General features: G+C 42.1%; 1 protein-coding gene across 3 annotated transcripts; it reads left to right on the forward strand.

The window, feature by feature from the left end:
- Positions 1 to 1,555: 1,555 nt before the first annotated feature.
- LOC131125264 (SWI/SNF-related matrix-associated actin-dependent regulator of chromatin subfamily E member 1-like) lies at positions 1,556 to 12,039 on the forward strand. Of its 3 annotated transcripts, none has more exons than XM_058066655.1 (11): positions 1,556 to 1,747; positions 2,356 to 2,404; positions 4,458 to 4,501; positions 4,694 to 4,798; positions 7,087 to 7,167; positions 7,458 to 7,589; positions 7,798 to 7,969; positions 9,360 to 9,532; positions 9,611 to 9,712; positions 10,290 to 10,506; positions 10,609 to 12,039. In XM_058066655.1, the coding sequence occupies exons 2-11, from the start codon at positions 2,398 to 2,400 to the stop codon at positions 10,812 to 10,814; spliced, it is 1,239 nt and encodes a 412-aa protein (XP_057922638.1). In that variant the 5' UTR covers positions 1,556 to 1,747; positions 2,356 to 2,397; the 3' UTR covers positions 10,815 to 12,039. The 3 variants fall into 3 exon arrangements, with proteins under 3 accessions (XP_057922638.1, XP_057922619.1, XP_057922629.1); XM_058066636.1 differs by having other exon boundaries at positions 1,562 to 1,747; positions 10,290 to 10,536; XM_058066646.1 differs by having other exon boundaries at positions 1,565 to 1,747; positions 4,694 to 4,792; positions 10,290 to 10,536.
- Positions 12,040 to 15,121: the final 3,082 nt, after the last annotated feature.

Here is a 15,121-nt window from a genome sequence, read left to right on the forward strand (position 1 = left end):
TGTTTGTTTTTTGTTGTCACCATTCCACTTGCTTTAGTAGCAATAAAAGACTTACCTTTTTATTTGCTACCAACTCCTGCCTCCGTGCATAATTTTGGGTCCAACCCTCTCCTCGGCGTGACAGAACTGGTGGCAATGCTGACGATTTGCCTTTAACGATAGGCTATTATGAATAATTCATGATCTACCCTGCAAGGCTTATAAAGCTAGCAGTTGGCAACATAACATCTCAGCTGTAAGCAGCACACTAAACACCGAAATAGTATGCCAACAATATCCATTAGTAGCAATGGCTAACTTAGCTCAGCAGTTAGCGATCAGCTCGGCGGCTGAATCCCAACACATTCCAATATGACTGTGCAAACAGCATCTTGCATTGAAGTAAAGCAGTCTTTTGTAGAAAATATTTAAAGTATTTTAAAATATATTGTCATTTCCAATTTACATGTAATTGTGATTTAAACAAGAATAACAACGAAAAAATGAGATGCAGCTTGGTGGTTGTGATGTTCGGGGTGTCAGTGAAAGCATCTCGTGAGGAAGTGTTTGAGAGACATGTTTGTTTTCGAGTTGAGATACATAAATGGTGTTTGAATTGCACCGCTGTTGATGTGTTCATCTCACAATAAAGTTATGAAGAGAGCTACACTGTGCTGTCCGTCATCATAACAGAGTGGTGGCTTTCCCAATGCCATGCTAAAAATGTAACGTAATTAAATCAATTCGTTAACGCGTTAATTTTGACAGCCCTGGTAAACATGTAAACATTTTGGTGGTACATGTACATTTTACCTGTGTTATCACGTAATTCTAAATTATTACCAACCTATGAAGACATGAAGATACAGTTTCTCTTCAAACATTGACCAAAAATCTGTAAATATGTGGCGTCATCATTGTGTGAGGATCCACTGTATTACTGCAATTTCCTTGAATTTTTAGATTATAATTATTATTTATTGTTCTGTCGATTATCCTGATGAACCCGCAAGGAGCCATTGCATTACCTGAAAGTGTTCAGTATACCAGAAAGGCACAGGGCCACAATGATCACAATCAATTAACTTAAGTAAAACAAGCCCAATTCAGCTTGAATGGACAGAGATGAAGGGTAAACCCAGAGGGCTTTGGGTTGTTTATATTTGGGGAACACACTATTACAACTACACACCCGGGCAACAAAGAAAGAATGCAAAGCATTTCACTTCTCATAACATACCAACCTGGATTTCTATCCACCGATATTTGCCAGCTAGGCATACATTTTTAACAAAATATTATTCACACATAGTATGAGTTTGTTTATTTTACTGCCCAAGAAGAGTCTGTATTATATTCAAATTCAGATTAAAGGCAAATCTCAAAATCTTTCACGGAGCTTGATTCATGTCAAGTAAACAAATATCGGATTATCTGATCAATACCATTATGTGCTTTATCACCCAAACCCTTTTAAAATACCAGTATACATTGTTGGAGACAAATGTTTATATGATGCAACATTCAGCGCCAACTGAATAAAACCGTATAATTCAACAGTAAAGAGTGGGGAGGCAAAAAACCCAAAACAAAAACAAGAGGGGGGCGGGTGCCATTGTGTGAGGGATGCGCTCTTCTAGAAGATTCTACAGCGTCCCTCCGAGTTCGCCCCCTATTCATTCCTTTATTGTGGAGACTACCTAGCCAGCTAGCATCCCAGTTAAAGCCACAACATATTCCATACTGTGGTGGGGACTAAGCGCCTGTGGTAGGTTTTGTATTGTACTATATTTGAGAGTCGAAGTATTATTAAAATGACGAGAATTGTCTCGGTTGGGCATGCTAGTGTCTCAAAGGTGCTACTTAGCTGTCTAGCTAGCTAGTGCCTCATCGGCTTGCAAACCTCCATTATCCCTGAATAATTACAATTGCACAAACTAAATCTTCACTTACGCGAAGCACCATTACCACATTGCCGCTTTCTGGTGCTACGTAAAACCCCTTTTAAAGCCAGGCGGGACTCATCGATCCCTCATCCACATCACTGCTAGTTGGTTAGCCTAGCAGGGTTAATCTTTACCAGCTGTAGTCCAGTTCTGCTCTCAGCACCTCCGTTTCCCACGTTAATATGGATTACTATACACTGAGCGCAGTCATCAGCAGGATTTTACCTTGGGCCTGTCACCATCGCATTGACGGCTCAGAGTGCATACAACAGAACGCACTTAACGCACTCAAAATATTAAGTATGCAAGCGCGTAAATTGAGACACACACTCAACCCTCAACCTTATTGAAAACTTTCCTTTGCAAACTCTTTTGTCCAATAATTTCTGGTATGTAATACTATCTATCATTATTCCTGTGTGTGTTGCAGTATTGATGACTGGATTGGAGTGAACCCGCTGCCTATGCCAAGATGTCAAGTAAGGAATTGATCATGTCTGATTCAAGTATCGTTTTTGTTTATATCAATGGTGGTTGTAGTAGTGTATAGTGCAGTCATTTTCTGGTGTACTGTGCAATATGTGTGTTTTTATTATTGTTATGTCTTGTTGGATCTGCAATGTTTATTATAATTAGTGTGTGTCCTCGCATGTTCGGGTGATGTAATTAGCATGAAAGCTCACAAAAGTTTGTAACAGGCCTGGTTAAGTCTGGGCGATAATATCGATATTTTTTAAAATAACGATATTTCTGTTAAGCACGACATCAAAAACAGGCATACCGTTAATATCAATATAGACTGCATTTGACAAGAAGGCCATGGGCCATCTAGTTAATGCAGCTTTGTCTTCTGCTGCGTTTTTAGTGTTTAATAGGGCTTTATTTATTACTTCCATGTTGTTTTTGTGCCATGCCGACCCGTTAATCAAGGGTTCAGGTATGGATGTTCATCTTGTTATGGTTGTAATTTGCCCTTTGCTCCATTGTTTACACTCAGGAGCAGCTGTTAGCTTTGAGCACCATTTTGCTACGCATAGCGGTCGAACATCCCTGTGGATATATGAAGGAGCGGGAGTGCATAGCTGGAGTGAACAGCAAAAAAGACAGTATAAAGGTTGCGGGATAAAGACGGTATCAACCATGTTTACCGTCTGTCGTCATGGGGAACGTGAGATGGAAGCACTCATGGCGCTAAACCGACTGCAGAGACTACCGTGAGTGCAGCATGATTGCACTGAAAATTCAACAATGTATTTAACTTTTTGTATATTTATTGAAAGATAATATACAATTTTATTTCAGCGGCTATTGTTCTATAATATTGGTTACATTTTAATCAAACGTGAGCATCCATATTTGGCTTTGACTTTTGTCTAAACCCACTTTGTGGAAAAAAAAATGGGGATATAGTATATAGTATATCGATATTCAACCTAAATATATTGGGATATGATTTTTGGTCACCCAGCCCTACGTCTGTTAACAAATTTGGTACTTCAAGGGTCCCAAACCAACCCTCAAAAGTCACTCAGTCACTTGTTGATATTGTTATATTTATTGTAATAGTAATCCCTCGCCGCTTTGAATGTTTGTGCCTTGACTTTATTACGGGGATGTCATATGACACTCCAATAGAGACATGACGATAGACAAGATTACTTAAAAAACATGACTTTATAAAAAAAAGTACAATGAAAAAAATTATGACAATACATATATTACAATCTCGGCTGCACGGTGAACAAGTGGTTAGAGTGCAGGCAACTAGGAGTGCTGAGTTCGATTCCACCAGTTTGCATGTTTTCCCCTTGCATCCGTGGGTTTTCTCCGGGTACTTCGGTGTCCTCCCCCATTCCAACAACATGCTAGGTTAATTGGCCACTCCAAATTGTCCATAGGTATGAATGTGGGTGGGAATGGTTGTTTGTCTATATGTGCCCTGTGATTGGCTGGCCACCAGTCCCGGGTGTACCCCGCCGCTCGCCCGAAGACAGCTGAGATAGGCTCTAGCACGCCCGTGACCCTTGTGAGGATAAGCAGAAAATGAATGAATATTGCAATCGACTAATTTAATTTCTACTACATTACTCTTCTGTGCCCTGTGTGTATGCTAGCGGCCCCGCCTCCACTCACTGAGACAATGAGACGGTATGACTGCCAAAAGTGCTCACTCACTCCGTGTGTTTAAACCAATGCAGTCCTATGCCCCTCTTACTGCCTGTTTGAAGGCTGGACATGAGGAAAACTGACATGCTACACATGGCAGTATACTGAAAATGGCAAAATTGAGTTCATTTTCATTTATTGTGTGATTAATATAATCACAGGCGCAGTGCCCAGGGGACAGTTTTTTTTCTGAATGAGAAATGGCCTAAAGCTTTGATTTGTGTTTTACTCTGGATATAATTATCAAAATGAGACAATCATTCAATGATCTTGAAAAGGTTCAGGTAAATATTTGCCAGTATCAGTGAGCCCTACATTGAAAATTCAACCCTAACTTCTGTCCCCCCCCCCCCTTTCCTATACCAGAGAGGCCATCCTATGCCCCTCCACCTCCCCCCGCCCCGACAACTGTAAGTACAAGTCAACATACAGTATTATAACTTCAAACATTGACTCGCATTCTCTCTTTATGCAGATGTTTATAATACATAGACTTCACTGCCTCCATAGATCTTATTTCCCACCAGCCCCATTAATCGACAAGTTTTGTTTGCTTTTTTGTGTGTATCATTTCTCATCTGTGTCTCATTTGTGTCCATTAGCAAATGCCCAACACTACAGGGTTTGTGGGGTACAATCCCTACAGCCATCTGGCCTACAACAACTACAGACTGGGAGGGAGCCAAAGCAGCAACAGTCGGGTAACGGTATGAATATTATCCTAGCAAAAACAAAACCAGGTGTATCGCAGTACATGTAGTAAACTGGTAATTAACTGCCTTGTTCCAGTCAAAGCATTGTGAAAATACAAAAAAAACCACTCCAGCAATCCCTTGGCTTTGTTTGAATGTGAAATGTATTTTTGCATCAAAGAGCATTAGCGTGAGAAGGCAAAACAGGCTCAGTCCTTAAAGCAGATCATTCCAAAGTGCTTTTGCTGATTTCATCACAGTGCAGGCTGGTTTAGCATCCATCTGTGTGTTCAGACGCCACCTGCCTGCAAAATCTGCATTTATGACGGCCTTGCTAAGTAACGCATGCCGTCCCTGTTGCCATGGAATTACACACTCGTCGCTTGGCATGACTCGGGCTGCCAAACAGTAATTCAGTCACTGCATGCAAGCGCCGCTTGGCTAACTCTGATCAAGGCATTATATCTCACAGCAGGCAAATATCAGCTTTTTCTAAGCTTTTTGTCAACATCAGTGGTACTCTGTTCTACGGTGCTAAACTCTAAATGGCTTCTCTATTATAGTTTATTCAATGAGAATATCTTATATGTTATAATATATAATATCTTATATGTCTTATATATCTATAATAGCTCGTCTCAATCTATTTTCCATCATAGTAATAATAAAGATAATCTTCAACAGAGGTTTAGATTAGGTGTGTCCAGATCAAGTGCAGCCCGTGGCTGTTTTTTTTTTTTAATTGACCTGCGGCACATTCTAAAAATACATTTTGACAAGAATACAAAAACATCACTAATTTTACAACACATAAGTTAAAATATTAGGAGGAAAAAGTTGTTATATAAGAAAAAGAGGTTGTGATAGACGAGGGAGGTTGAATTTTACGGGAATATTGTCATATGATACCATTTTTTTCTTTAGTCATAATATTCTAAGAAACAAACAAAACAAAGTAGTATTTTTTGGGAAATTTATGTTGCGGGGAAAAGGTAAAAGGTCAAAGTTGGGGGGGCAATGGAATTGGAAAAAAATAGCTGTAATTTTATGAGAATAAAGCCATGACACGAGGGAAAATTTCATTTTACTAATGGGGTTGAAATATGAAATACAAAAGTCGTTGTTATGAGAAACAAACAAAATTGTGGATTTTTGGCAAATAATGTTGGGCAAAAAGTTATATTATGGGAATAAAGTACAAAATTTTGGAACAAATATTTAAGAAGAAAGTGGAAAACATTTGTAAAAATTAAAAAAACGGCAGCAAAAATGTGGAAAAATATTGAATCGCATGTTGTCCAAAGTAATTGTTTTTTGTTTTTTTTCCCAGCAGTTCAACTTAAAATGGACCTTAATGTATTAAAAAAACACAATATATAACAAGTAGACATTGGTAAGGTAAATGATCCATCAATTAAATATCATTCTTTTCAAGCAGAAAATCTCACTTTATCAATAAATGTTTGCAAACTATGTGAAATGAAAGCAGGGTGTCATAATAAATATAATAAAAATAAATATTGACAAGTTACAGAAAATAAAGTGGTGAAGAACAGTCAATAGTTTACAGAACTCGGGCTGTGTCTGTATAGGCTATCTGACGATGTGCAGTCCATGCACAAACGTTAACAAATTGCTGAATCATAATAATAACGCTACTAAATTCCCTCGCAAGCCTTTACTGGCATCTCATTGAGCGCTCTGTCGTGTGCTCGATCTTTGTCACATTGACACAAGCCCTCCAAATAGCTGTCTTCGGCTATGCCTGCTGGTAACTTGCAGCCCCTAACCCAATTTTAGCTCGCAGTTCAAAGCAAACAAATCAACCGAGAGACGTCTTGTATCTAAGAAACAGTCGTTAGCTGGGATACTCGTATGCCAAGGTACCACTGTATAAATGACAATAAAAACAACCTGCCCTCTGACATCTGAGCTCACAGTGCCAGTAGATAACTTTGGTCTTGTGGAGACAGCCATCTGCCAGTGCTTTGAAGCTCAACTTACAATTCAAACACACTTTTTGTTTATGTCTACAATATCTGGTCCTGCTTGGGGCTCGACAACAAATGCTACACAGTTGAGATTTCTCAAACTACGGCGTGTGTGCCGGACGTGCGCATGTCAAAAAATCTGGGGCATCACAGGGAATTTGCGTTGACTCGTTATTAACATGTTAACTTTGACACAACTTCTTAGCATTACAAAAATATCAAAGTGGCCCTTTCATTTTGTGACCCTCCTTGCTTTAGCTATTTCCTGGTTCCACAGCCAATTGTGAAAGGTCTCTTTCTTTTTCATGTCAGAATTCCTCTGGAATAAACATCCCCAAACCACCCAAGCCACCCGATAAGCCGCTGATGCCGTATATGAGATACAGTCGAAAGGTAAGAGCGCATATGTATTTGGCACCATCATGCACTGTTGGAAGACAATGAATCCGTACAGCCATATGTCAACTTTGTTTGAAATGCTAGTTTTTCCATGCCAAAGTAGATGTTGCTAAATTATGCCAGGATACAGGTAGGACAGTCCACTTTCTTTAGTGGGCTTTATCAACTTGGAGATGGAGCTTAAAGCACACGGCCTCCTCTGGTTTGTGACCTCTCTGCAAAGAGATAACCACGTATAGCCCCTCCAACCCAACCCCACCCCCATGTCTGGTTCTCATCACCAGGTTTGGGATCAAGTAAAAGCCTCCAATCCTGATCTGAAGCTATGGGAAATTGGGAAGATAATCGGTGGCATGTGGAGGGACCTCACTGATGAGGAGAAACAGGATTATTTGAATGACTACGAAGCAGAGAAGGTTGGTTGTTTTACAAAGGGATGTGTATGGGTCTTTTCTGACGGACCACCATTACGTGTCTCCAGCAGATGTGGGTCCCTCCAATCATCATTGCTTCCTCTCTAACCCCTTCCCTTATGTTGACCCAGTCGATGGAAACAAGGGTCCACATGTGTGCCCGCTTGCCTTCTCTCTTTTCTTGTCATTCCTGTCATCTCCTCCAACGTAGATTGAATATAACGAAAGCATGAAGGCCTATCACAACTCACCAGCCTACCTGGCCTACGTCAATGCAAAAAGCCGTGCCGAGGCAGCACTCGAAGAGGAGAGCCGCCAGAGGCAGTCCAGACTTGACAAAGGCGAGCCCTACATGAGTATTCAGCCAGCTGAGGATCCAGATGGTAAGGCCACTCAGCTTCATTCTCTACCAGACTGACAGTTCTCTGACAGTGCTGTAATGACCTCAATAGGGTTTCCTCCCAGGTACAACGTTTGCATGCAAATCTAGTGCTTTCACTCGCACACTCTGCAAAATGAACTTTTTTTTTCCTGTCCGTCTTTAAGGGTGTCCAAACGTTTTCCCCTGAAATCCACATACTGAAAAATAAAAGGATACAAAGTCTGCTTTGATGTTTTATAAATCATATGCCATATGCAGGCTTTATGCTGCCGATTGTGATACCATCATCCATGAGTGAGATCAACTGATACCCAACACATGGATCAATTATACATTCTGCATTATATTTATGATGAGCGCTATTGGCCAGGGGCACCGTATAAGGGGGAAAAGTCAGGAAAATTCCATGGTCCCAAGGGGGACCTAGAATTCCTTACCGCACCCTGATATTGGCAATATTATAAAAAGGAAGCATAAAGTCACCTTATTTTAGACAAAAACATTTGACTTAGTTTGTCAAGAGAACATGACTCGTGAAACTCTTGGGAATACATTCCCAGCATGTTGCTGGGCTGCCAGTCCCAGTTGGCTCACTGGGTGTCTTCCACCGCTGACAAAGGCTGGTCATCTCGTCCAATTGTTTCATCCATTCAGTTATTTTTGGGGTTATTTGCTTAGCATTCTAACTGTCACACACATACAGGTCAATGGTGTCTCGTGTTTTGGCTTCATTAGCTGCCGTTGGACTCATGAGCACACCGGGAGCCTCAAAATTGTCTAATTGTTGAGCTGCATAAGTAGGCCATCTTGCATATTGGATGCAGTAAGACAAGTCATCTGAAACTTCAAAGATCCTGAGTGTTATTGAACAACAAATAAAGACCAAAGTATCACTGGTCTTGAGCTGGAAGATCCGATTGGCTGCCCGTCAAAAGACAGGCATCTGAGAAAGAAGGATTTTAGGAACAAAAACCTCTTCAAGGGCTTCTCCTCCTCCAGCAGGGGTGTCAAATGGCAGATGGCTATGTGGAGATGTTGCGGGGGGCATCCCTCATGACTGAAGACAGTCGATGGCCTCCATGAAGCCATCTTTACCACATGGAGCAACATTCCCACTAGTCTCCTGCAAAACTGACATCAAGCTTTCCCAAAACCCAGGGCACGTCTACACATGTTTTGCCAGTCCTTGTTAGAAAACAGAAGGTTGTTCAAAAAGTAGTGAAATCTTGAGTAGGTTGGACATGTGATAGAAAAGTGGAAAGCTTCATCCTGAAATGTCACCCATAAGCAGAATATCCCTCAACCTATTTTGGGGACGCTTGAATGTAATGAATGCAAAAATATACCTGTGAGGGCTGCAGTTACATCCAAACTTCTCAACACTCCCCTAGATTATGATGATGGATTTTCAGTAAAGCACTCTGCGGCGGCCCGTTTCCAGCGCAACCACCGTCTGATAAGTGAGATTCTCAGCGAGAGCGTGGTCCCTGACGTGCGGTCTGTCGTTACAACGGCCCGTATGCAAGTCCTCAAACGGCAGGTTCAGTCTTTGATGGTTCACCAGGTATAATCACCTTTTTTTTTAGGTCATCGTCACACAACCATAGCAGAATTCCCCCTAACTTTGTGTCTCCTGTCGCAGAGAAAGTTGGAAGCGGAGTTGCTTCAGATTGAAGACCGCCACCAGGATAAGAAAAGAAAGTTCATTGAAGCCACAGAGTCCTTCACAAACGAGCTCAAGAGAGTACGGCCTTTTTTTGAAATGACATTTTTCCACCTCGAACAAAGCTGCCACCTGCTCTCACGGAAGGCTTATTGTGCATGTCAAAAGCAGACTGAACGTGTCGTAAAATGCCAGTCTACATCTGCTGCTGTTAACTGCATCCATGTCTTGGCAGTAGCGGAGGTGTTGAAATGAAATGTCCATGTTGCCATTTGTCTTTGATAAAGCCTGTTATGCACTCAGGGCTATAAAACGATAGGGGTGTCACAAGCGCATGCAAAATTGTGTGGCAGGAATAAAAATGTCACGCAATAAATGAATGAAATGAAAATGAAAGCGAGAATTTCACCAACCTCTACATACAGTATAGCCATCTGTATGCGTGTGTATGCGACGACACATCATCAGGAGGGTAAAACTAACCTGTCTCACGACGGTCTAAACCCAGCGCACGTTCCCTATTAGTGGGTGAACAATCCAACGCACGGAAAGGCTTTCACTATAGTGTAGCCCTTCCAAATACATAAACTAAATATAAGTTGACTTGCAATGATAAATTGATAAATGAACTAATAAAACATTCTCCTTTTTTGGCCAGCTTTGTTGTATGAAAGTGGAAGTAGACATGGAGAAGATATCTGCAGATATATCGGCAGCAGAAGAGGCAGCCCGCAAACGCATGGCTGAACGGGAGAAGGATGCGGGAGGCGCTAAAGAGGCACACAACTGTGTCTTAGCCGAAGAAGAAAAACACGTCTGTACGACTCATGGCAAATCCCAACAAAATCCTCTCGGTGAAAGCACGAACAAGGAAGGTGAGGACGCCGCCGCCAAAGACGCACCAGGTGAGCCATACCACCAGGATTCATATTTCTATTTAAAATAACTGCTCTTTGAATCATCTTTGACCGATGAAGGGAAGCGGAAGGCCTCTGAAGAACTGGAGGCTCAGCCAGGCAGTGAAGAGGGGGCCTCGGAGGACAAGGAGAGTGTCCTGGAGGGAGCCATGGAGGAGGGAACCAGCGACAGCAACACAGGCTCTGAGACCACGTCTGCTCAGACCGAAGACGCTCTGACAAGTGACCCACCAGAGAGCACCAGCAGGGCGAGACCGGCCCATTAAGTCAGACTCCTGTTTCTGATATCAGACTGCTTTTTCACGTGACCATCTTCTGTCAACTCATTCTGACAAAGCGAGCCAATCAAGAGGATCAAGCCTGAAGCAAAAATGGCACATGAATGGACATGTTGTCTCATATCAATACTGTGAAGGCCTCTCGTCTGATTACAGTGGAACCGTTCAACATGACCAACTCAAGTCCTGACCCACGGTGTTATTACTAAAAAAAAAATCCCCGCTCAAGCCAATGTTGACCACTTTGGTCAACCCAACGGGGTGATTTATGAATGAAAAAATGGGTCTGTTTGTGTCGGCATGTGCTGTAGTATTGCCGACGTCATCATGATATCATAATCAGTGTTTATGCAAAAGCAGATTTGTGACCGTTCCAGTCTCATATCAGTACTGTACAGGCCTCCTCTTGGATTACAGTGGAACCCGTCTATATCGACCAGCTCAAGTCCTGGTTCATCATGTTCTGGTTAAGTCTAAGTAGCCTCTACCCAATGGGGGTCATTTCTATGGAAAATTGGGCCATTTATGTTGTGGTATTGTCGACTTCACTATCACATGTTTTTAGAAAAAGCAGATTTGTGACAGTCAAAGTCACAAGTAAACGTGCACGCAGTGGCTATTTTCCATTATGGCCATCCCCACTTATGTTGGCCAATTAGAGTGATGTCCACTTAAAAGGGTTCCACTGTACCTTTTCTGCTATTGCAATCCATGTCTGGTAATATGGGTGGGAAGATAGTTCAGTGTTATACTGTATGTAACAGTGTATTGTAGCGTAACTGTTATTTTTGCATGTTTTGTAGTAGTTGTGAGGAGGCATGCGGTCTCCTTGTTTACTACCCGTGTTAGTACCACAGTGACTATTATTTTGTCTCAGGAGATTTTAGTCCATTTTAGTACTGTAATGTTATTTATTTTCAACATTTTATCGGTCTTTTGATGACCCTGGAGTACGCTCGGTCCACCCATAGGTATTAGATCACACGATCATCAGTGCCATACCATGCTCAACAACCAGTGTTGTCAACTTTGCTAGCTGTCAATCAAAGCCACAGCAGTGTGTGTTGTTTGTGCCGTAGTTGTGCATACACTGTATTGCTTGAATATGAATATTGGTGTTCACAACAGCAGCTTGAAGAACCGTCCAGAACTTGCAGTCTTAAAGTGAATTTTCTTGTGCACATTTTTTACCAATAAACTTTTCTATCCTGGAGCCTTTATGTCCAACGACTTATTTTCTGGGTGTGTGAACAAAGGCCCTATGACTGTCATGGCCTCGGCTGTCTTCGATGACTGGTGGCCATCAAAGCAGCTGACAGGAAGAGGCCGGACAAACCGATAAAGGACGGCTCTGTCCTGGGTTGTCCTCTGGAGGAGGTGGGCAAGAGGGGGACTCCCACCCAATTACTGCACCAAGGAGCTCCATTAGTGACAGGTTGATACATCCAAACCTTCCTGCAGCTGTCAGACTAATAAAAACTGCTCCAAAAAAGCAATCAAAACTGCAATAAAACTGTGACTTGGTCAACATCCATACATACAGCTGGGTATACCTTCTGATTCTGCGCTTGGGTGTAAACCTGAAATTTCCCCCTGTGGGACTAATAAAGATATTTTCTGGTGCAAGCCATACGGCACAACCTACTTCCAATCCTCCAAGCAGGAGTGCAGAGGCATTATGAAACATACACAACATGTGTTGCTCTTGTTCAGCCTCTGTCGTGAGGACGTGAGTTGAGATCATAGTGGATTGTTCAGATTTCCTGTTTTCACAACGGAAATGTGTGTGGAGTGTGTAAGACAATTCTGACCACTGCATTTACCTACGTACCTGTCTAACTCGTGGTCCCCTCAAGAACTGAAGAAAGGGAACTTACCGGTAACGTGTAGAGTTGTGTAAAAGCAGCAGTGCAGTGCACCTGCTTTGTACCTTGTGGTTAACACTGTGGAAAGTGAAAGACAAAAGCAACCACAATTGCAGGTTGTTGGCTCGTAGGAACTGTTGGTATGCTTTGCTTTCTGTGCTATATGCACCCAAGCATATGCATATACAGTATATACATCAGTTGAAAACCTTAGTGAGGTTTTAAGGAGAGCTACAATATGCAAGAAAGGGGGGGGGGATGAGAGACAAAAAACATTTTGAACTTTATTAAACTGAAATAAACTTTTTTCACCTGATGAAAAGTTTAAGACCACAGGCTGGAAAGGTTGCTCAAAATTCTTACTTTTTGTCAGGCACTCACATGGTCATGCCCCCATGATGGCTAAAGCTAACTAGTCGATCGTCCAGCTGCATGGGCCAGGACTCTGGCAGCAGGCCATTGGTGCTGAGGTTGGACGCCCCGATTGGGGCCAGAGCACCCGATATTGAAGCTAGCCTTAGGGAGCTGACTCGCAACAGGTCCAAACACCAACATAAAGCAAACAACACTAGTTTCTCTGATATAGTGATACACGTTGGCTCCAATGACACTAGGATGAGGCAATCAGAGATTACAAAAAGGAACATAGCAAGGACTTGTAATCTCGCCAGAAAGATGTGTCGGCATCGAGTAGTTGTCTCTGGTCCCTTGCCTGCGAGAGGCAATGATGAGAGGTTTAGTAGATTATTCTCGCTAAACCGGTGGCTGGCTGGCTTCTGTAACGAACAGGGATTTCAGTTTGTGGATAACTGGCCTTCCTTCTGGAGGAACCCCCGACTGTTTGGTAGAGACGGCCTTCACCCTAAAGGGGAAGGTGCTCTTACCCTTTCCAGAAATATAGATTACTGTTTAAGTCCCACATGACATCCTGCACTAGAACAAGTCGGGGGACAGGTGATTAGTGAGCCTGTTAGAACGGGTGTGGAGTCTGTAAGGTTATGGCTAACTGGCGCTATGCCGGACTTGAACCATACACATAGCCCTTTCTGTAGAATAAAGCAACATATTATGCATACAGATTCACAACCCATAAATGCTCCACAGTCTGTCTTGCCTTCTACCGAGGTAGGGCCTCGTGATAAACTTGAACCTCCCTCTTGTACTAGTGATGATTCAACAAACAACTATCAGACCCCTATGGTATTGACTTCTTATCGTGTGTACAACAAGTCAAAATATGGCATGGGTTCTAGACGGAGCAATCTTGTTAATATTACTACTATTAATTCTTTGGGAGTGAACAGCCTCAGTCAGCCAACCTTTACGAAAATTGGTCTTATGAATATTAGAACGCTCTCCTCAAAGGCTGTGCTCATTAATGATCTGATGAGAGATCATAATCTCAACATAATCGGTCTTTGCGAGACCTGGTTAAAACCAAACGATTTTATATCCCTTAATGAGGCATCTCCACCTAATTTTTTGAGTTCTCAGGTTTCACGTCCTAATAGGAAAGGTGGGGGTGTTGCCCTCATCCATGAATCTGCTCTTAACCTCAGTACTTGGTCAAAATCTGAAATTAAAACATTTGAGGTCCTCGTTTTGCGATCGACCGCATCATTGCCATTTTATCTAGCACTTCTCTATTGTCCTCCTGGTCCGTACTCGGGCTTCTTGGATGAATTTTCTGAATTTATTGCAGACCTGGTAACCCACGCAGACAATATTGTACTCATGGGTGATTTCAATATCCATGTCATTTCTCCTGAAGAGTCCCTTAGTGTGGCTTTTCAGACAATAATCAATACTTTTGGTTTTGTTCAATTAATTAATGAGCCAACCCACATCAGTGGTAATACCCTGGATCTGGTTTTAATTCGAGGTATTAGGACCTCCAACGTAACAGTCCTTCCTTACATAACCACTGTGTCTGACCATTATTTTATAACATTTGAAATCTTGACCCAATGCCACCGCTTGGACCGGAACCAGTGCTCTAGCAGTCGTAATATTAGTTCTTCGACTGCTACTGCACTTGCTGAGGTACTGCCCTCAGTGGTTTCCTCTTTCCCTTCCTATAAGGGCCCTATAGACAACCTTACAAATGATTTCAACAAGGTGTTATGTAAAGCTCTTGATACTGTTGCACCTTTGAGATTTAAGTGTCATGCCAAAAGACTTACTCCTTGGTTTACAGGTGAAACTCGAAGGCTGAAACAATTTTGTCGGAGATTGGAGCGCAGATGGCGTGCAACTAAACTTGAGGTCTTCCGACAGGCATGGGGAGATAGTCTGACTAAATATAAACAGGCTCTTGTTGCGGCAAAAAACAACTATTTTTCTAGACTAATTGACCTCCATAAAAATAACCCTAAATACTTATTCGACACAGTGGCATTGCTAACCCAGAAGAGGACCTCTCCTAGTAGT

This window comes from Doryrhamphus excisus, chromosome 1 (genome assembly GCF_030265055.1).
Source record: "Doryrhamphus excisus isolate RoL2022-K1 chromosome 1, RoL_Dexc_1.0, whole genome shotgun sequence".
In the NCBI taxonomy this organism is placed as follows: Eukaryota; Metazoa; Chordata; class Actinopteri; order Syngnathiformes; family Syngnathidae; genus Doryrhamphus; species Doryrhamphus excisus.

Excerpts from the sequence above, each read along its gene's own strand:
- LOC131125264 (XM_058066636.1), top strand. Across the intron at positions 7,168-7,457 it reads ATATGAGATACAGTCGAAAG|GTTTGGGATCAAGTAAAAGC; the intron begins GTAAGAGCGCAT and ends TCTCATCACCAG. Across the intron at positions 9,713-10,289 it reads TCACAAACGAGCTCAAGAGA|CTTTGTTGTATGAAAGTGGA; the intron begins GTACGGCCTTTT and ends TTTTTTGGCCAG.